Here is a 21228-nt window from a genome sequence, read left to right on the forward strand (position 1 = left end):
CATTGGACAAAATCCGACACCCTTTCATGATTTAAAAATTCAACAAACTAGAATTAAAAGGGACCCTCCTTAGCGTAACAAATGGCATTTATAAAAACCTACAGCTAATATCATATTCAATGGTGAAAGACTGAAAGCTTTTCCCCTAAAATTGCTTAGGAGAACCTAAGCAAGGATGCCCACTTTCACCACTTCTATTCAGCACTGTCCTGGAAACATTAGCCAGAGCAATTAAGAAAGATAAAAGCCGGGTGCGGCGGCTCACACCTGTAATCCCAGCACTTTGGGAGGCCGAGGCGGGCGAATCACCTGAGGTGAGACATTTGAGACCAGCCCGGCCAACATGGCGAAACCCCGTCTCTACTAGAAATACAAAAAAATTAGCCGGTTGTGGTGGCGCACGCCTGTAGTCCCAGCTGCGCAGGAGGCTGAGGCAGGAGAATTGCTTGAACCCAGGTGGCGGAGCTTGCAGTGAGCTGAGACCGTGCCATTGCACTCCAGCCTGGATGACAGAGTGAGGCTCTGTCTCAAAAAAAAAAGAAAGAAAGAAAAAGAAAGAAAGAATCTAAATTGTAAAAGAAGAAGCAAAACTATCTCTACTCATAGATAATATGATCTTAAATACAGGAAATCCTAAAATCCCACAAAGAACAAACTATTAGAGCTAATAAACTATTAGAGCTAATAATTGTAGAATACAAGGTCAACACTAAGAAAAATCAGTTGTTTATCCCCTAGAAATGAGCAGTCTCAAAGGAAATTAAGAAAACAATTCACAAAACTTGTCACAAAGCTAAAGTAATCAAAACAATGAGGTACTGGTGTAAGGACAGACATATAAACCAACGGAATAGAATTTGGAGTCCAGGAATGAATCCATACGTTTATGGTTAATGGATTTTTGACAAGAATACCAAGACAATTCAGTGGAGAAAGAATAGTCTTTTAAATGGTGTTGGAAAAACTGAGTATCTACTTACAAAAGAATGAAGCTGGACCTCTGCTTCACACCATACATAAAAGTTAAGTCAAAATGGATCAAAGGCCTAAATATAAGAGCTACAAGTATAATTCTGAAGAAAACATACAGATAAAATCTTCATGACCTTGATTTCGCCGTGGCTTCTTAGAAATGACACCAAAAGCACATGCCACAAAAGAAATAATAAATTAGATTTTTGTCTTCATCAAAATCATAAGCCTTTTGTGCATCAAAGGACACTCTCGAGAGGGTGAAAAGATAACCCAAAGAATGGGAAAAAAATTGCAAATTATATATAATAAAGCTCTAGTATCCAGAAGATATAAGGAGCTCTTACAATTCAACAATGAAAACACATACAGCTCAATTTTTAAAATGGCCAAAATACTTGAATAAACATTTCTTCAAGGAAGATATATATATATATATATATATTTATTTATTTATTTATTATTTTTTGAGACGGAGTTTCGCTCTTGTTGCCAGGCTGGAGTCCATGGCGCGATCTCGGCTCACAGCAACCTCTACCTCCTGGGTTCAAGCGATTCTCCTGCCTCAGCCTCCTGAGTGGCTGGGATTACCGGCGTGCGCCACTATGCCCGGCTAATTTTTGTATTTTTAGTAGAGATGGGGTTTCACCATGTTGGGCAGCTGGTCTCAAACTCCCGACCTCTGGTGATCGATCTGCCTTGGCCTCCCAATGCGCTGGGATAACAGGCGTGACCCACCAAACCAGGCCCATTTATCTTTTATTATTTATTTTGAGATGGAGTCTCACTCTGTCACCCAGGCTGAAGTACAGTGGCACCATCTCAGCTCAGGGCAACCTCTGCCTCCTGGGTTCAAGCGATTCTCCTGCCTCAGCCTCCCAAGTGGCTGAGATTACAGGCGCCCGCCACCACACCTGGCTAATTTTTTGTGTGTGGTATTTTTAGTAGAGATGGGGTTTCATCATGTTGGCCAGGCTGGTCTCAAACTCCTGACCTCAGGTGATCCACCCGTCTCAGCCTCCCAAAGTGCCGGGATTACAGGCGTGAGTCACCATGCCTGGCCCAAGGAAGATAGATAAATGGCCAACAAGCACATGAAAAGAGGCACAACATCTTCAGTCAACAAGGACATTCAAATTGAAACCACAATGAGACACCACTTCATACCCGCTATCGTGGCTATAATTTAAAAACAGAAAATAGCAAGTGTCGATGAGGATATGTAGAAATTGGAACGTTCATACACTGCTGGTAGGAATGTAAAACGCATCCACTGTGGAAAAGTTTGGCAGCTCCTCAGTATGTTAAACACAGAATTACAATATGAGCCAGAAATTCTACACCAAAGAATATACCCAAAGGATTTGAAAACCAGTGTTCAAACAACTGTACACAAATGTTCAGACTGTCACCATTCACAGCAGCAAAGGGTAGAACAACTCAAATGTCCACTGCCTGACAAACGGACACACAAAACATGGTACTTATGTACAACTGAGTATCATCCTCCCAGAAAAAGGAATGGAGCACGGATACATGCCACAGCACAGAGGAACGTTAAAACGTTATGCTAAATGAAGCCGGTTACAAAAGAGCACGTGGAACCTGACTCCATTCATATGAAACGTCCAGAACAGGCAAATCTACAGAGACAGAAAGCAGACGAGCGGTTGCCAGGGAGGGAAGAGCCTGTGTGACACTGTGTGACACTGCAGAATACCCCAGACTGGGTGGCAGAAGGGGCTTCTCACAGTTCTGGTGGCTGGGAAATCCAAGAGTAACGCTCCAGCAGATTCGGTGTCTGGTGAGGCCCCTTCCTGGCTCACAGAGGTGCCTTCTCTCTGTGTTCTTACAGAGCAGGAGGGGTGAGGGAGCTCTGTGTGGCCTCTTTTATTAGGGCACTAATCTCATTGGTGAGGCCCCACCCTCATGTCCTAATCACCTCCCAAAGTCCCCACCTAATGTCATCCTAATACTATCACCCTGGGAGTTCCAAATATGAATTCGGGGGTGGACACAGACATTCACATCATAGTAATAAATCCTACCAAAGAATAAGAAATTTAGGTCTATAATAAATCCCTACCAAAGAATAAGAAATCCAGGTCTATAACAAATCCTACCAAAGAATAAGAAACTTAAGTCTATAATAAATCCTTTTCAAAGAATAAGAAATTTAGGTCTATAATAAATCCTTACCAAAGAATAAGAAATTTAGGTCTATAATAAATCCCTACCAAAGAATAAAAAATTTTAGGTCTACTAGGTTCTTTCTTTTCTTTCTTTTCTCTGTCTTTCTTTCATTTTTCTCCTCCTCTCCTTCCTTCCTTCTTTCCTTCCTTCCTTCCTCTCTCTCTCTCTCTTTTTTGAGATGGAGTCTTGCTCTGTCACCCAGGCTGGAGGGCAGTGGCATGATCTCGGTTCACTGCAACTTCTGCCTCCTGGGTTCAAGCAATTCTCACGCTTCAGCCTCCCAAGTAGCTGGGATTACAGGCATGGCCACTACGCCCGGCTAATTTTTGTATTTTTTGGTAAAGATGGGGTTTCACCATGTTGGCCACGCTGGTCTTGAACTCCTGACCTCAAGGGATCCACCTGCCTTGGCCTCCCATAGTGCTGGGACTACAGGTGTGAGCCACCACACCCGGCCTCTACTAGGTTCTTAATAAGTGGTAGACCCAGTTACCACCAGGATACTTTTTGTCAGTATTTGAACAACATGAAACTGTTTCAGTATGTAAGTTGATAAGAAACCGCGAATTATAGTTTAATAAACTAAGCATCTTTACTTACCGCCTCGGGGAGAAGGAGAATCGTGCCCCCCAATGATCACGTGGACACCGGAATCTTCCAGCTTCACTCTCCATTTTTCAATGATAGCCCCAGACTTGTCCTGAAAGCAGAACGCTGGCAGGTCAGGAAACTTCCCTCCAAACAGTCAACCGTTGCTTACACTGAGGCTAAGTCACCCGACAGGAAGTTCATACAAACCTTACTGGCATCGTTGAAAACAGACAGCTCCATGGTGCCTTCAAAATCCTGTTGCAAAACAGACCTCAAACATTCATCCAGCCACGGTTCAGCGTTGTGGACTGGGAGGATAATAGACTGGAATTCAAAAGAAATGGATTAATAGAAGTGTGAAAACCTAGTTCCCTTTCCATGGTTCTAATTTAGCTCCCCTTCACCACCCGCACACATGCCGTGACAAACCAAAGGTGTCCACTCCTTTTCTCCAGGCTCTTCACATGCTCGTGAGATTCTTTATGTCTTAGCTTTCCCTGAACTGCCTTCTATATGTTTTTGAAAGCGAAAAAAAAAAAAAAAAAAACTGAAAGGACTTTGGGAGGCCGAGGCGGGCGGATCACAAGGTCAGGAGATTGAGACCATCCTGGCTAACATGGTGAAACCCCGTCTCTACTAAAAATACAAAAAATTAGCCAGGCATGGTGGCAGGTGCCTGTAGTCCCAGCTACTCAGGAAGCTGAGGCGGGAGAATGGCATGAACCCGGGAGGCGGAGCTTGCAGTGAGCTGAGATCGCGCCACTGCACTCCAGCCTGGGAGACAGAGCGAGACTCCGTCTCAAAAAAACAAAACAAAACAAAAAAACTGAAAGGCATCAAATTGTTCCCAATTCAATGGTAAATCATGAGTTTTCCAATCACTGATCAGAAACATCATTTTGGTTGAAGAAAGTATCTGGGTACCTTCCAACTCACTCATGAAAATAACTGGTTGGTTTTTTTGTTTTTGTTTTTTTTTGAGACGGAGTCTGGCTCTGTGGCCTAGCCTGGAGTGCAATGGCGCGATCTCGGCTCACTGCAAGCTCTGCCTCCCGGGTTCACGCCATTCTCCTGCCTCAGCCTCCTGAGTAGCTGGGACTACAGGCGTTGATTGGTCATGTTCTAGGTGGAATAAGCATTTCCGCAAACCATGTTAGAAAACCTGCAACAAAGTAACCCCTTTAAGTAACCCCTGGCCCACAAAAAACAATGTTTTAACGAAGTATCGGGCAGGAGGTGTTCAAAGAACCCAGCTGAGCAAATGGGAGGCCTGACGTCCATCTCTAGATTCCTTTGTCCTACACGTTGTTTTGGGCTGGCTTGCCACTAGCATTGTCCTTTTCTCGTGCAGCCCAAAACAAAATGTCTGAAGTGGGATGGAGTAAAACCAGTGAAACTCAATGCCAACAAAACAACCGATTAGAGGAGTTAAGTCTTAATTTTATACATCATAATATTAAGTGATACGGAGCGATACTCAGAGATTAGTCTGTCCTCACCCTTAATCTATATCCAAAAAAGAAAAGTTGAAATTGTGTTGAAAACACAATTTAGTCAAGTTCTTTACAAATGAAACCTCACTTTATCTCTTCCTGGACTTAGGTTTATAAGAATAAAACGAGTTCTGGCCAGGCGCAGTGGCTCACGCCTGTAATCACAGCACTTTGGGAGGCCGAGGCGGGCAGATCATCTGAGGTTGGGAGTTCGAGACCAGCCTGACCAACATGGAAAAACCCCGTCTCTACTAAAAATACAAAATTACCCTGGTGTGGTGGTGCACGCCTGTAATCCCAGCTACTCGGGAGGCTGAGGCAGGAGAAACACTTGAACTCAGAAGGCAGAGGTTGCGGTAAGCCGAGATCGCGCCATTGTACTCCAGCCTGGGCAACGAGTGTGAAACTCCATTTCAAAAAATAAAAATTAAAAAAAAAACAAAACGAGTTCCCTAATTTATTTACAAATTTACCTTAGTTTGGATTTACTTAAAGGAAAAGAAGGAAATAATTTTTCTCAAGATCTATAAAATATAATGTTTCTATCAAAGACAGACCTTGATTCACCTGTCCCCAATTTTAGTAAGACTAGAATAAAAAAGAAAAAAGTCTGGAAAAAAGAAAAAAAAAAGAAAAAAAAGAAAACATCCTGAGCCTTTGGGCGACTGCTAATACTACACCCCTGTGGTTGTTCACTGCATCAGCCTATTGCCTCGGTCTGAACCCTGAGGGCCTTTGCTCCAGCCTCTGCCAGAGCACGGAGAAGGTGTTCGGGGCTTGTGGGCAGGTCTTTAGGGCACGTGTTTGGGGTAAGTGTGCTGGGCACACAGGCAGGTGTGTGGGCACGAAGCAGGTGTGCAGGTAGGTGTGTGGGATGTGCAGGCAGGTGTGCAGGGCAGGTGCACAGGCAGGTATGGGGCACGGGCACGTATGCAGGACGCAGAGCAGGTGTGTGAAGCAGGTGTGCAGGCACAAGACGGGTGTGTGGGGCATGGGCAAGTGTGCCGGGAATGTGTGACGGCAGATGTGTGGGGTGCAGGGTTGTGTGGGGGCACACGGACAGGTGTGCAGGCAGGCGTGGGGCATGGGGAGGTGTGCGGGTGCGGACAGTGTACAGGGTGTGGGGCAGGTCTGCGGACCAGGTGTGAGGGGTGCGGGAGCAAGGCAGATGCGCGGGGCAGGTGCGCGGGGGCGAGGCAGGAGCGCGGGGCACGTGTGTGGGGTGTGGGGCAGGTGCGCGGAGGCGAGGCAGGTGTGCGGGGGCGGGGCAGGTGTGCAGGGGCAAGGCAGGTGCGTAGGAGTGCGGCAGGTGCGCAGGTGCGAGGACCAGGTGTGTGAGGTGCGGGGGCAGGTGCGCGGGAGCGAGGCAGGTGTGCGGGCGCGGGGAAGGAGCGCGGGGCAGGCGGGCGGGGACGGGGCCGGCGGGCGGGGACGAGGCAGGTGCGCCGTCCGTCCACCCCACGACCAGGTGAGGGCGAACGGGGAACTGCATGAGCTCCGAGCCCGGAAGCTTCAAAATCAGAACGAGGAAGGTCGGTGAGGAGGCCACGCTCGCGGGACGGGGAGCAGGAAGCGCAGCCGGAGCTGCAGATCTCGGCCGCGCCCCGCGGGGTCCAATCCCGAGCGTCCCCCGCATGCGCAGCCGCGCTCGCCCGCTGGGCCTAAGGGCTGCTCAGGGCGGAGACCCCGTAGGTGAGCCCGAGAGGCGGTGCGGGGCTGCGAACCCCGGAGCGGGAGAGGACTGGAGGGCGGGGTGAGGGGACGCGAGGACCAGCCTGCGCGGCGGGACACCCTCCCCCGGGCACCTACCACGTGGGCCTTCATGGCCTGGCGCTCCTCGGACGCCCCGCCCACGCCGGCTCTGCTCGTCCCTCCGCCTCGGCCTACGGCGCCTGCGCGGGCGGCACCAGGAGGCGGGTCTGAGGCCAGGCAATCTCCGATTGGTGCAGAGCGGCGTCCATCGGGGTGGGTCTGCCCGGCGGGGCGTGGCAGGGGCGGGGCTGCTACGCGCGGGGCGGGGCCGGGAGGTCGCGGCCTCCGTCTTCCGCCCTGGGCCACGCCCCGGTCCCGGGTAGCCTCTCGCGGCCTCCTCCTTGGCTGGTGGAAGCCTCTTGCTAGGGCGCGCGTTACGATCTCTGGTGCGCCGTAGACGCCGCCGCGGGGAAGGCGGGGCTGTGCGAGGGCGCCGCGCTGCAAACCCGAGCCAGGCGGCCTGGAGGTTGCTGTAAAGCCTTAAACAAGGCTGATGTGTAAAACAGTCGTTGCGTTTCACGCGGGCTGTGGGCTGTGCTACCTGACCTGGGAGGACGAGGGGAGTGCAGGGTGTCCTTTCAGACAGACGCGGTGGGGAGAGCAGGGCGTGCAGGACACGTGACGGTCCCAGGTGACGGGGGAGGCCCTGACCCCACCGGGGTGTCCTCCGGAGGAGGAGTGCCCGGGGTGAGGTCCTGATCCCACCAGGAGGTCCCCCAGGAGAAGTGCCCAGGGCTGAGGCCTTGACCCCAGGAGGAGGGGTGCCCGGGGTTAGCTCCCATAGGAGGAGGGGTACCCGGGAGTGAAGCCCTGACCCCACCGTGAGGTCCCCCAGGAGGAGGGGTGCCCGGGAGTGAGGCCCTGACCCCACTGTGAGGTCCCCCAGGAGGAGGGGTGCCCGGGGTTAGCTTCCCCAGGAGGAGGGGTGCCTGGGAGTGAGGCCCTGACCCCACCAGGAGGTCCCCTAGTAGGAGGGGTGCCCGGGAGTGAGGCCCATACCCCACTGCGAGGTCCCCCAGGAGGAGGGGTGCCCGGGAGTGAGGCCCTGATCCCACTCTGAGGTCCCCCAGGAGGAGGGGTGCCTGGGAGTGAGGCCCTGACCCCACCAGGAGGTACCCTAGTAGGAGGGGTGCCTGGGAGTGAGGCCCCGACCCCACTCTGAGGTCCCCCAGGAGGAGGGGTGCCCGGGAGTGAGGCCCTGACCCCACTGTGAGGTCCCCCAGGAGGAGGGGTGCCCGGGGTTAGCTTCCCCAGGAGGAGGGGTGCCTGGGAGTGAGGCCCTGACCCCACCAGGAGGTCCCCTAGTAGGAGGGGTGCCCGGGAGTGAGGCCCATACCCCACTGCGAGGTCCCCCAGGAGGAGGGGTGCCCGGGAGTGAGGCCCTGATCCCACTCTGAGGTCCCCCAGGAGGAGGGGTGCCTGGGAGTGAGGCCCTGACCCCACCAGGAGGTACCCTAGTAGGAGGGGTGCCTGGGAGTGAGGCCCCGACCCCACTCTGAGGTCCCCCAGGAGGAGGGTTGCCCGGGAGTGAGGCCCTGACCCCACCAGGAGGTCCCCCAGTAGGAGGGATGCCCGGGAGTGAGGCCCTGACCCCACTGTGAGGTCCCCCAGGAGGAAGGGTGCCCGGGAGTGAGGCCCTGACCCCACTGTGAGGTCCCCCAGGAGAAGGGGTGCCCAGGAAAAGACATGACCCCAGTGGCTCCGGGTACCCTCCACCTTTGCCCTCATTTCCGCCTCTGCACGCAGCCTTGGGAACTGCAGGACTGGGAACCCGGAGAAGGCGGCGGGGCTCTGGGGGAGCTCAGAGGTGGCCTTCCCTGCCAGGAACACAGGCCAGGCCCCATCTCTATCTAACCTTATACTTGAGAAGCACAGAGTGGATATCTCCAGATTTGAGTCCTGAACGCGCGGCCAGGAACCCCAGCAGTCCTGAACTTGTCAAGGGAGCGGCCTGCCATGAGGGGTCTCCCAGGCGGCTGTGAGGCCTCTGGAACCTCCCTGCTTGGAGGAGGTTGACTGGGGACAGGGCCGTGGGGGTCAATAAAAAGGACTGCTGCCATTAGCCCTGGGCTGCCTGCACACAGAGATTAAGCCCACTTGGGATTTGTTCCAGCTGATCTGAAGTAATGAGTAATTCACAATTAATGAGCACGGCTGTAAGCAGCCCTTCCTGGACAAATCCTTGGCTGTCCAAAACTAAGATTAAATGCAAATCATTCTATCAATTAACTGTTACAACAAAGCCAAACTTCTGTTAAGCATCACTTCATAGATGATTTTTTCCCCTTAAATTGCCTCCTTGTTTGCAAAGCCTGTTTTACAAGTGGAATGCTTAAGTCACATGAGTGAAAATGCAGCCTTATTTACTGTTCAGCAAAAGCTATCTGAGAATTTGCTTCCAGGGACCTCATGTTCTCCAGAGGTTGGGGTACTAGGAATCATTTCATTGTAAAGGACTCGGTAAAAAGTAGCCCTGTAGCTGCCAGAATGCGCCGTAGGCTCATGATAAGGTGGTAAGGGCAAGAGGTCAGGGGTCACAGATGGCTTCTGCCCCTCCACAGCGCATGGTGTCCAGAACTGGGCTTGCCTTCCACCTTCCTTCCTGTACATTTCCTGGTGCCAGAAATTTGCTTTTCACTGACTTCCCCCTAATTCAAATTTGATTAGAATCTCCTTTTTGGGAACATTCAAAGTGCCAAGGTGCATTTCAGAAACACAGGGTTGCGGAGGTAGGGTCCTGAAATCCAAGGGTGGTGGGGCCTGAGATCACTGCCCTCGCAGTAGGAAGATCCTCGGGGAGCGGCCAGCAGAGGGCATGGACAGAAGGCACTGGAGAGAGACAGGAAAGAGGACCTGGGACCTCAGAGCTGGCCAGGTTGAGATCGTGTGTTCTTCATTCAGAGGGAAGTGAGGTGCTGATGAAAGATGATTGACGTCACGTGGGCACCAGCAGAGGAAGTGACACAAAACGCCCCACAGCTTCGGGTTCACTGAATGGGCAGTTGTATTTATTATTTATTTTATTTTATTTTTGTAGAGATGGGGTCTTGCTGTTGCTCAGACTGGTCTCCAGCTCTTGGCCTCCCAAACTGCTGGGATTACAAGTGAGAGCCATTGCAGATAGCCAGTTTTCTTTATTTTTAATTGTTGTTTGTGCAAAAGGTTTTGGCAAATACTGGCTATATTCAGAGGACTCAGTACCAGTTGCCAGGGGCCTGGAGTAGGTGCTGTGGTCTCAATGTGTGTGTCCCCCCAAACCATATGTTGACACCTAACCCCCAAGGTGATGTGGTTAGGAGATGGGGCTTTAAGGAGGTGACTGGGGCGTGAGGGCTCTCCTCTCATGACGGATGAGTGCCCTTTTACGAGACTTGAAGGAGCCCTTCTGTCCCTTCCTCCACGTGAGGACCCACAGAAGGTGCCATCTCTGGGGAACAGGCCGTCACCAACCACCAAGTCTGCTGGCGCCTGGATCCTGGACTTCTCAGCCTCTAGAACTGTGTGTGATACATTTCTATTGTTCATCAATCACACGGTCAGAGGTATTTTGTTACAGCCTCACAAATGGACCAAGACATCAGGTCTCCAAATCGAAGAACTGCACAGCAGCCTCTCAGTGCTGGGTGGGGGGACACAGGTTCCCTGCAGGTCTGCACGGACGGTGTTAGACTCGGTGCTGGGTGGGAGATTTCCCTGCAGGTCCCCACGGATGGTGTTAGACTTGGTGCTGGGTGGGAGATTTCCCTGCAGGTCCCCACGGATGGTGTTAGACTCGGTGCTGGGTGGGAGGTTCCCTGCAGGTCCCCACGGACGGTGTTAGACTCGGTGCTGGGTGGGAGATTTCCCTGCAGGTCCACATGGACGGTGTTAGACTCGGTGCTGGGTGGGAGGGTTCCCTGCAGGTCCGCACAGACGGTGTTAGACTTGGTGCTGGGTGGGGGGGTTCCCTGCAGGTCTGCATGGACGGTGTTAGATTTGGGGGACACTGGGTCCCCAGTAAGAATGATCTGCCGTGAGTGCAGCTACTGAGGGCTGAGTTCAAACTTTAAAGACAAGAGCCCGACGGGTTCCTGCGACAGCCTGATCCCCAAGACCTTCCTGTGTCCAAGTCTCCAGAGGGGATGAACCTCAACAGACATGGTTCGACCTCCCCTAGGCAATGGGTGCTGCATGGAGGTCAGGGTCGCTCGAGACTGTAGGAGACTCTGTACGTGGTGACTGTAGCACCCCCATAATAACGCAGCCCATGAGGGCAGCCTGGCTGTTTGGAAGCATGTGCACTGAGGTCAGCTCTCCTACTCTGTCTCAGCTATTTAAAGGCTGACTGTGACTCACCATGTGGATTTAATGACTCATTAAGGAGTTGCAGCCCATGCTTTTTAAAAAAGTAATCTACAAAAAAATAAATGAAAAAGTCTCCGGGACAGCAGACTAAGTGCGGATGTGGTCCCTCGAGTTCCATTTTTCAGCCGCCCACATTCCTGGGATTCAGACCTGTTGGGGATTCTAGGATGCCAATTGCACAGGGAAACCCTGTGTCGATTCAGGGGGATAATTCTGAGCCGGGGGTGGGGGTACCGGCCTGGACCTCCGGGGGCTACGGGCTGATCCTACGAAAGGAGAGTCAAGCCTGTGGATTGCAGAGCCTGGACAGAGAAGTTGAGGTGATGGCGTTCTGCAGATCCCTGAAATTCTATTACACGTCAGAGGGAAGGGACGGCCTCATGTGGCCCCTTGGAGGAACCGGCCCTACCTAGCACCTTGCCCAAGGCAGCACGCTATCAGTGTTGGCTCCACCGACCTGCGCCGTCAGGCCTTCCGGAAAGAGAAGGAGATCCGACTGACTGAGCGTCTCCAAACTTCCAAGCAAATATTACCTCATTAAAGCCCAGTGCCACGTGACTGACCTGAAGCCAGAGCCTGCCCTCCTCCCCTGGGCCTCCAGGAAGGGGGAGGTTCCTGTCACAAGAACCGTTCTGTGATCAGCCGGGCAGATGCTCGCTGTGGGTTCTAGGTGAGCATCAAGTACCAGGGACCATGTTTGTCTTGGATTCCCCCGTCCCACCTGAGCCCAGAACGCAGAGCCGGAGTCAGGGGCTTGCACATGGAGCGTTTCATGCCCAGGAGGCTGGGACAGGGGCCGGGAAGGAGCGGGGAGGGGGCCAGGAACAGTGTGCTCTGCTGAGGGTCCACATCGAGGGCTGGACCCTGGACCTCCATAAGCCTGGAGAATTCTCCATCTGAGCAGCAAGGAGCCTCTGCTTGTTGTCAGCTGGAGCTGCGCCCTGGGGCACCTGCTCCCCTGGCCCTGGGGTGGTGACTGCAGGATCCCACAGGTGTCCCGAGGCCTGAGGCTCTTCTCACTGCGGAGGCCACCCTGCAGGAATTGGAGTTAGGACCCGGAGGGTGGGACAGGGTGACTCAGAGGAGCCAGCTCTCAGGTTGGCAGGAGGAGGAGATGCACAATGAGACTGCAGCCTCACCTCCGTGGGACAGCCCTGCAAGCCGGGGCTGCCCTGCTGCACACTCAGCACTCGAGGCGGATTTGGAGGTGACCTAAGCCCACAGCTCTCCAAGTCTTGAGAGAATCTACGGTGGATGGCAGGTGCCTGCGGACGCCAAGTGGGTGCGGCCCCAGTTACGCTCAATGCAGGGGCACCTGTGTTGTTAGCAGCTTACGTGGACGGGAAAGGCCTGTGCTGAACAACGTTCTGTGTTCAATTAGACACTCTCCTCCTAAATAGGGGTGGAAGATGTCTCATGGGGGTTCCAAGCGTGATTTATGGAACTCACTCCCATGAGTTACACAACATTTTTCACACGTGGGAGAAAGGGCTGGGATCGACTGGTGCCTGAGAGAACGCTGAGGATAAATGGGAAGCAGGACATTCCAGGACACCTCTGCGTCTTGCATGAGACCTTGTGAGAGCCCTGTGGTGCCCCTGACATCACTGTCGAAGTTGGAGCCTCCCCCGCATCCGCCTCGGCCTCCCTCGGACGTCCTCCCCAGCTGGCCCTGCCAGCTCACGTGGAAGACAGCTGCTGAGAAGCAGGTGTGATGCCAGCCCATGGGAGAAGCCACGTCAGGACAGTGTGTGAAGCCAGTCCAGGGGCCACACCGGGACCTGCCCTCAGCTTTGCCATGTCCTGGCCAAGTGGCCCTGGTGTCCACAGAGGCATCCATTCCTCATGGCAAAGTGGAGTCAAGTCGGCCGATGCAGGCGAGACACCTGGCCGACCTGGGGAGCCGCACCAACGCTCCCCACATTGCACTGCTGGCTGAGGGGCGCTCGGTGCTGCGGCTTCACACGGTCGGTGCGCAGACATGACCGCTGGACTGAGAAGCCGCCGCGTGCACCTGGCCCGCCAAGTCACCAGGGAGGCAGGGGCAGTGTTGGCGTGGATCACCGAAGAAGCTGGCAGCCCGGCCGTCCCTGTGACTGGATGGAATCTGCAAGCGTTCCTGGGCATCCACTCTGGGAAGGGCTCGGTGCCAGGGCCTAGGGTAGTTTTCAAATTGCAGGTTGTGGCCGGTATACCAGGGGTCATGGGGTCAGTACACTGGGCTCTGACTGGCAATTCCTAAAAATAAAGTCTGAGTCTGTCCCATATAGTAAGAGCCGCATTGATTTGTAAAGCTTGTGTTGGTTTTGCACGTTCTATGCCAGTGTGCGCTGGACCGTGCTGAAAGCGCATTTCTTGCTGTGGTGCCTGCCACGGTCTGGAGGGGAAGATGAGTCCGTGGTTCTAATGTGGGGGGGTGAGTGCGGTCTACGCAGGGAGTGCTAAGAGCCCACGTGGGGCATGAGAGGGGCTGGAGAGGCTGGGGCAGGGGAGCCCGGGCCAGGTCCTGAGAACAAATGTGGTTATTCAGCTACTAAAGGTGCAGGACTCAGCCCAGAGTCCCTGGTGACCCAAAGAGGACCATGTGAGTCTGATGTGGCTGTGGAAGGTGGGGCTCACAGCAGGCTGCTGGGGCACCATTACTGGGGGAGGGTCCTGTCCCCAGCGCATACGTAGATGGCCCTTCAGAACCTGCTCAGCAGTCAGTGCGGCCATGCAGCTGCACCCTGGCCTGGTCACCTGTGCCGTGCCCAGCAAGGAAGATGCCCCTGCTCAGCCCGTCCGTGCACCCTCCGGAGGCTGTCAGCTGCCTGAGACCCACACTGGCTCTTGCAGGCTAGAGGAGAGTTCAATGGCCATTTGGGCCCTGTCGCTGTGGAAACACCAACTTTGGGTACCAAAAGCCTGAATGTACAAATTCATGGAGTATGACCTGCCTGGTGCCAGTGGGTCTTTGCGTTTTTCTGATGCCCTCTGACTTCTTGGGTCCCGGTTCTGGCGGATTTGATCCAGGCACCCCCAGCCCCCGGGTAGGAGGCACAACCCTGCTCCCAATGCCCGACACCTGCCCCACACACCTGAGGTATCTCCTGGGCGTCCCACACCGGGACAGGCCTGGAGGCTTCCAGCCACCGCCGCCTGGCGCACGCAGCACCTGCAGATCCACCACCTTAAAACCCACCTCTACTGCCCCATGCCACAGTCCCTGCAGGGCCAGGCCTGCCTGGCATGTCCACCCCGGGTCTCCCTGCCTCACCCTCTTGCGTATCCACAGTGAACAGGGGCATCTTTCCAAAATGCAGATCTGGCCGGATGCAGCGGCTCATGCCTGTAATCCCAGCACTTTGGGTGGCCGAGGTGGGCGGATCACGAGGTCAGGAGATCAAGACCATCCTGGCTAACACGGTGAAACCTGTCTCTACTAAAAATACAAAAAATTAGCCAGGCATGGTGGTGGGTGCCTGTAGTCCCGGCTACTCAGGAGGCTGAGGCGGGAGAATGGTGTGAACCCCGGAGGCGGAGCTTGCAGTGAGCGAGATCACGTCATTGCACTCCAGCCTGGGCGACAGAGCAAGACTCCGTCTCAAAAAATAATAATAATAAATTACATAAATAAATAAATAAATAAATAAATAAATAAATAAATTACCCAGACTCAGGTATTTCTGGATAGCGATGCCAGAAGGGACTAATACACGTGTTATGTCAAAAGTTTTATTTAACTTACTAATTCATGGGGGAAGCAGGAAGATATTAAAACTGGTTCAAAGGAAAATCCACAGGTTTAGGCAATCAGGCTGAAACGAACTTGCTAATACAGTCGTCCCCCGTATCCCCGACTTGAGTTGTCTGTGGTCAACCCTGGAAAACAGGTGAGTACAGCACAGTAAGATACCTTGAGAGAGAGGGAGATGCCACATTCACATAATTGTTATCACCATAGAGTGTTATAATTGCTCTGTTTATGATTGGTGATTGTTAATCTCTTACTGTGCCTATTTTACAAATTAAACTTTATCAAAGGGCTGTACATATAGGACAAAACATAGTGTATACAGGGTTCAACACTTTCCAAGGTTTCAGGCATCCACTGGAGTGCTTGGAACGCATCCCCCAAGTCATCACCAAACCAGCCAATATCCGCAGGGCCTGAAACCTCCCCTTCAGATTCTCTCTTCTGCTGGTGGAAATCAGCCGTGTCTCCACTGGCAAGTGTCTTTGCACCTCTGTGGGCTCCTGTGTGTGGCCGTCACCTTTCTGGTGTTCAGGGAGCTGTCTCACAGCTCCGTTAAAGATGAGGAAGGCGCCGATCACTGCAGCACCAGAGAACCCAGGGGAGCCGGCTCGCCTGGCCCTCCACCGAAAGGACGCCCAGAAACCTCCTCACCCATTTTAATGTCTTTTCCACATTTTCCTGTTGAAGGCTCAGCACAGACGCTCACAGCATCACTGGGCACAACTGGGTCTGGCGGCAGAAGGCCCAGGGGGTGCACGGCCCCCTCCTGAGGCAGGTGTGTGGCGCTGGGGAAAGGCAGAGCACGAGGGCTGGGCTCTGGCCGTGGGACCCACCCAGCAGTCTCCCCTCTGGGGCAGGGAGGGGCAGTGAGAGCGTGGGGAAGGCAGGGAGGGGAGCCCAACGGTCCACTCTGGGAGGAGCCATCAGCCCCCAGCCCTCAACCAGGCGTCCTGTTGGCCCTGGGCAGTGACGCTGCCCTCTCCACAGGCCACCGGGGCCATAAAGGCATGTAGGACCCGCACCCACTGATGGGGAACGGCACCAGCAGCCACCCGGAAACCCGGGGCCTGTACGGTATTCCGTGCTGGGAAGGGCCAGCACCCGGCCCCCAGCTGCTTCCCTGAACCCCACCGTCTGAGGCTGTGTCAAAGCTTCCCCAGTGTTTCCTGGAAGATGCTCCTCCACAGATCCCTTGCTCCTGCCCATCTTGCTGGGCCAGGAATGCAAACCCCAATGGCTGCCCCGGGTCGTTTCTCAGGGGGGTGTGCACAGTGACCGATGCCTCTCTCTGGGACGAAGAGCTGGCACACTGTCTGCCTGCTGTACAGCAACGGCTTCCCAGAGCTGAGGGCCTCTCCTGTGGGGAGCCCCCTGCGTGGGCAGCATCTGTCTGAGCCCCCGCACATCGCCGCTGGGGAAAGGGCTTGGGAGCCCACTCAAGGTGCTGATCCTCTGGTTCTGCTTTTGCCGTGAGTGATAAGATCCTCTATCTCTGACCCCAGCAGTCTGGTGCTTCCTGCCAGCACCCATGAAACAGGCAGGCTTGTTAGCCTGAAAATAAAATCTCAGGCCCCTGCACAGTTCAGACAGCATCCAGCTCAGTCGAGGCTGGGCCCTGCCCTCACAACCGCCAGGGCCTGGGGTACCCCGACCAACTCCTAACTCCCAGGACCTGGCTCTGGGGCCATCTAGCCAGAGTTGTCCTAAGCTACGAAAGGTAATGAGGCAGCCCAGCTTATGAAGCTCCGGCTCATGCACAGACACACTTTACTCCTCTGTGCCTTACAACTGTCCCTGGCACCTGCCTGTCCATTTTGCAGGAGGTCCTTCTGCTAAGTGGTCTCCAGCTCTGCGTCTCTAAACTGACCTCCTGTTGGGGCAGGGACAGGGTCTTCTTGTCTACTGCCAACTCCCCGTGGCTGGCAGAGTCCGGTGATCACGTGAGCCGGTTACTGCTGCGGCGCCAGGATGAGGTGGCTGGGAACATCCCAAGCGGCAGCTTGAGGAGGGAGATGGTCCCTTAGGATGGGGTGTGGGAGGGTCTCCGACCAAGCTCCTTGAGAAGCAAGGCCTCAGCCTCTTCACACCTGCAAGGAGGGATGGCAGGCGTGGACTCCAGGGCAGGCTCATGTCCGGGCAGTCCCAGCCCTGTTAGCACATGGCCCACGGCCACACAGCACAGAGACCCCACACAGGGAGGTCTCCCTCCCTGCTCTCCCCTTCACCCTAGTGCCTAAAGTCCTGCTGTTTATTTGGTTGGTTCTGGAAGGAGCGCCATGGCTGCGTAGCTTTGCTGTGCACCCTGCGGGGCGGTGGCCAGCAGAGCTTGGTGCCCAGGAACTGCTGACGGACCGAAGGAGCGCCTGAGACAGTGCCAGTGAATCGGCCCCTGCAGCAAACATTACGACTGCGCTTACACCTACATCTAGTTAGATACAGATTCTATTACTGAAGTAACTCAAACTTTCCAAAATGCTTAAGTGAATTTCACAGGTGGGTGTGGAATTGCCAAACGCCAGGTGTACACTGCTGGTTTGGGTTGTCTGGTCATTTTGATCCTTGAAGTCAGGTGATAATTCAGGCCCTCCCAGAGTTTCCATTGTCCTGTTCTATGGTCAAGGCAGGGCTGCAAACCAACCGCACCCCCTCCCCGCATCCCCGGCTCCGTCTGGCTCCACATGCCTGTGGGGGCTGCAGAGTGATCGAAATGTCAGGTAATTCCACATAAATCCACATTTGGATTTCGGGCTTCTCTTGGAACTGACCATCTGTAACTCTGGCTCACGCTGTCCTGACGGCACCTGGCTGGGGCTCAGCAGGAGCTGTTCTCTCACTCCTTCCCGAGCCCCGTTGTCCCCCTGGACGAATGGGTGGAATTCTATTACGGCTGTGAACTTAAGAGAGCTCCGGAGCTGAGAGAGGTGCCGGCCGTGCCACTGGTGCCTTTGAGTAGCTCCTGGCTGCCGTCCATCCAGGCCCGGCCTCAGACCTGGATCCCTGTTCACCCTGGGAGTGGGCCACCCGTGGAGGGAGGTGCTCCCCACCACAGCACCCAGCCCTGCAGCCCCTGTACCATCTGTCCCCAGGGCAGCTGCCTCTGCAGCCAGGTCCAGGCCAGGGGAGCTGGAGGGTACCAAGCGGACCGCAGGTGAGGGGCCTGCGGGTCAGCACAGGTGGGTCAGGTCCTAGCCCGCTTGTCATACAGGTCATGCGGGACGTAGCCTGCTTTCCCCCCTGTTTAATATCTGCACCCCTGAATAGTGCAAATGCCCAGAGGGGGGGATCGGAGGCTGGGAGATCCATGGAGGATTCAGGGGGCAGCTTGGGGGACAACCGGTGCAGTCGTGCCCTGATGTCAGACACGAGGATCCCACGAGGCCCTCGCCCAGGCGTCCAGAGAGAAAAGTCAGCTGGTGGCGAAGGCCTTGTTCTCAGGGCCGCATGCTGATTTTAACCAGTTCTAGCTCACCTTGGAAATGCTGATGCCAGCAGGACGACACCAGGTGCAGGGTGCAGGTGGGTGCTGGACCTCCCAGGTGGCAAATGAAAGCGCCTGCAGGGGACTCGGTCAGAGGGAGCCTCACAGAATGTTCTGGGCCAAATCTGGCCATCAGACTCGGGGCTGGCGTCTTCCCGACACGTGAATTTGGAGGGTGTGTGAGTCAGGATTCCTGGCTGAACTGGTTTGCACTGGTTTAAAGTCAGGCAGGTTGGCTGGTTGCCCGCGTCGCAGGAAGGTGGACAGGACATAGGTGCAGCCGTCAGGAACAGAGCCCCAGCCTCTGCCTGTGACGCCCCTCTGGGGGGGCGTGGGTCTCTCCCTTCCCCAGAGGCCCGGACAGCAGGTGCAGCCGTCAGGAACAGAGCCCCAGCCTCTGCCTGTGACGCCCCTCTGGGGGGACGTGGGTCTCTCCCTTCCCCGGAGGCCCGGACAGCAGCCAGGAGCGGCTGAGCTTCCTGCTAACCTCGTGACCCCAAAGGTCGGAGGCTGAACTCCTTCCGGCTTCAGCAGAACCAATGTTGATCAACACATCCCAGTTGGCCTGGAACTTTCCTGATGTTAGCAGGGAGGGTTCTGAGTCCCAAGAAGCACTCAGTCCCCAGCATGCCCTATGCATCGGTCACCGAGCCCCAGGAAGAGTGTGCAGCCCGCAGCCTGGGCCTGGGCACAGCCGGCTGTTATCAGCAGCCCCATCCCAGCCCCACAGACGGGGGAAGAAAAGACAGGTTGGGGGCTGGGCAGACAAGACCATCCGGGGCCCAGGCTGGTCACCCAGGCTAAAACGGAACACATCTGTTTCTCTATACTCTAAACACTTCACACCAAATGTGCGGGTTTTTCACACCAAGCAACTTTCCATTTCCCAGTGGACACCAATGGGGTGTCCCACGATTCAGTTCAACTCTCACACTACCTGGAGGTAGCGCAGACCCTGCAGGCTGGGGCTCGGTCCACAGGCTGCCCCTCTGCAGGCGCCCCTCCCAAGTATCGGGTGCGCAGGGTTCGCACGCTTCCGTCCGACTTGGCTACAAAGTTGAGGGTTGCCACGACTCCTCCCCAGGCTTGATAATTTGCTCTAAGTCTCACAGGACTCAGGGAAAAACTCATTTACATTCACTGATTCACTATAAAAGATTAATAAAGGATACAGATGGACAACCAGATAACAAGGTGCACAGGGTGGGGTCCGGGAAGGACCCAAGTGCAGGAGTTTCTGTCCACCCCCGGCACTCCCATGCGTTCTCCATCTAGAAGCTCCCCCACCCCCACAACCCCATGAGCCAGCCATCCCCTCAAGAGTCCCTCGCCCTGGAGGACACCCCAAAATGCCACCCCTGCTGTTACCTCCTGCAGGTTTCAGGATATTCTTATGTCGTTCTCTGTGTTCATCCACATTTTCTGTCGTGAAAGTGAATTTCTTTTGTCGTAAGAAATTGTGTTTCTCAGCCTCAGGCTGCCTCACCGGGCTTCACCCTGGGCGCGGCTGCCCGCCCTCTGCACCCTCACCCTGCTTCCCGGAGGGGGTGTGCGTATTCTCACCCGGGGCCACCGCTTCACCCTGGGCGCGGCTGCCTGCCCTTTGCACCCTCACCCTGCGTCCCGGAGGGACGGTGCATGTTCTTACCTGCGGCCACGCAGGGCCTCTCAGGGAAGGCTGTGGCAAGACAGACATGCTTCTCGAGGCAGGTCTGGGTGCCTGGGGACTGCCCCCTAGGGACCCGAGAGACCCGCTGGGTAGGATCCGGGCCCCTGTCCGCCGCGCGGCCTCCAGGAGAGAGCTGGCCTCTCCGTGTCTGTTTTCTGCCTGTGAAGGAGGCGATGGTGAAGATACCAGCTGTGGGTTTCAAGGGGAGGTGACACCTGCGCACTGGTGGCCACGGTGTGGACACAGAACCATCGTCTGTTTCCTTTGCGGGATTCCACGCTGGGCTCCCGTTGGCAAGAGGAAGGTCCTGAGGGGACCTGAGGGGGGAGGCTCGGCCTCGCCTGCCCAGGTGGTGTGGGTGCCTCCGCCTGGGGGAGAGCCTGGGGTTCTCTCGGGACCCGCCTCTCCTCCCAGAGCCATTTCCATGTGCTGGACACTGCAGGCCCTGAGGCATCAGGTCTCGCTGGCTTTGCTGGCTGTCCGGAGCTCTGGCCCAGATGCAGAGTCCTGGGGGTCCTGGGGAACCCACCTGAAGCCCCCCCCCATGGCCCCTGTGGCAACACTGACCGGGCCTGACCTGTCCCCTCGTGTCACACTGACCGGGCCTGACCTGTCCCCTCGTGTCACACTGACCGGGCCTGACCTGTCCCCTCGCGGCCCCACTGACCGGGCCTGACCTGTCCCCTCGTGTCACACTGACCGGGCCTGACCTGTCCCCCGGCCACACTCATCTTACACTGTACTTTATCTTGTTGCCCTGCAGACATTCACCTCGACCCCTCCCGTCCCCTCTGGGATGAGCCAGGCCACAGATAAAGACCTCTTAGCGGAGCTACGAAAAGGATCACTTTAGCCCTTCCGGGAATGAGGGATTTAGGTTAAGTCAGCTCAGCTTAGATTCCAAAACGCTAGGACTGTCAGCCCGGGACCCAGGCGTTTGGGTGACACAAACGCCTTCTGGCCGGGAGAGCCACAGGCTGTGCAGGGAAAACTCAGTCGC

General features: G+C 55.1%; 1 protein-coding gene across 29 annotated transcripts in view; it reads right to left on the reverse strand.

Annotated features, from left to right (window-relative positions):
• Positions 1 to 7470, reverse strand: part of B3GNTL1 (UDP-GlcNAc:betaGal beta-1,3-N-acetylglucosaminyltransferase like 1) — a 101006-nt gene extending 93536 nt beyond the window's left edge. For 26 of the 29 annotated variants that reach the window (XR_010138043.1, XR_010138042.1, XR_010138040.1 and 23 more), the window contains exons 1-3: positions 7059 to 7130; positions 3964 to 4080; positions 3766 to 3865 (exon numbers count right to left, since the gene is read on the reverse strand). Coding sequence is in view for 10 of the 29 variants with exons in the window: in XM_063718358.1 (XP_063574428.1) it covers positions 3766 to 3865; positions 3964 to 4080; positions 7059 to 7073 (232 nt within the window). In the remaining 19 variants the exon portion in view is untranslated. Of the gene's footprint in view, positions 1 to 3765; positions 3866 to 3963; positions 4081 to 5518; positions 5637 to 7058 lie in introns of those variants that run through there. The other 3 variants (XR_010138038.1, XM_024234565.3, XR_010138044.1) reach the window with 3 other exon arrangements.
• Positions 7471 to 21228: the final 13758 nt, after the last annotated feature.

The sequence above is a fragment of the Pongo abelii genome, chromosome 19 (assembly GCF_028885655.2).
Source record: "Pongo abelii isolate AG06213 chromosome 19, NHGRI_mPonAbe1-v2.0_pri, whole genome shotgun sequence".
In the NCBI taxonomy this organism is placed as follows: Eukaryota; Metazoa; Chordata; class Mammalia; order Primates; family Hominidae; genus Pongo; species Pongo abelii.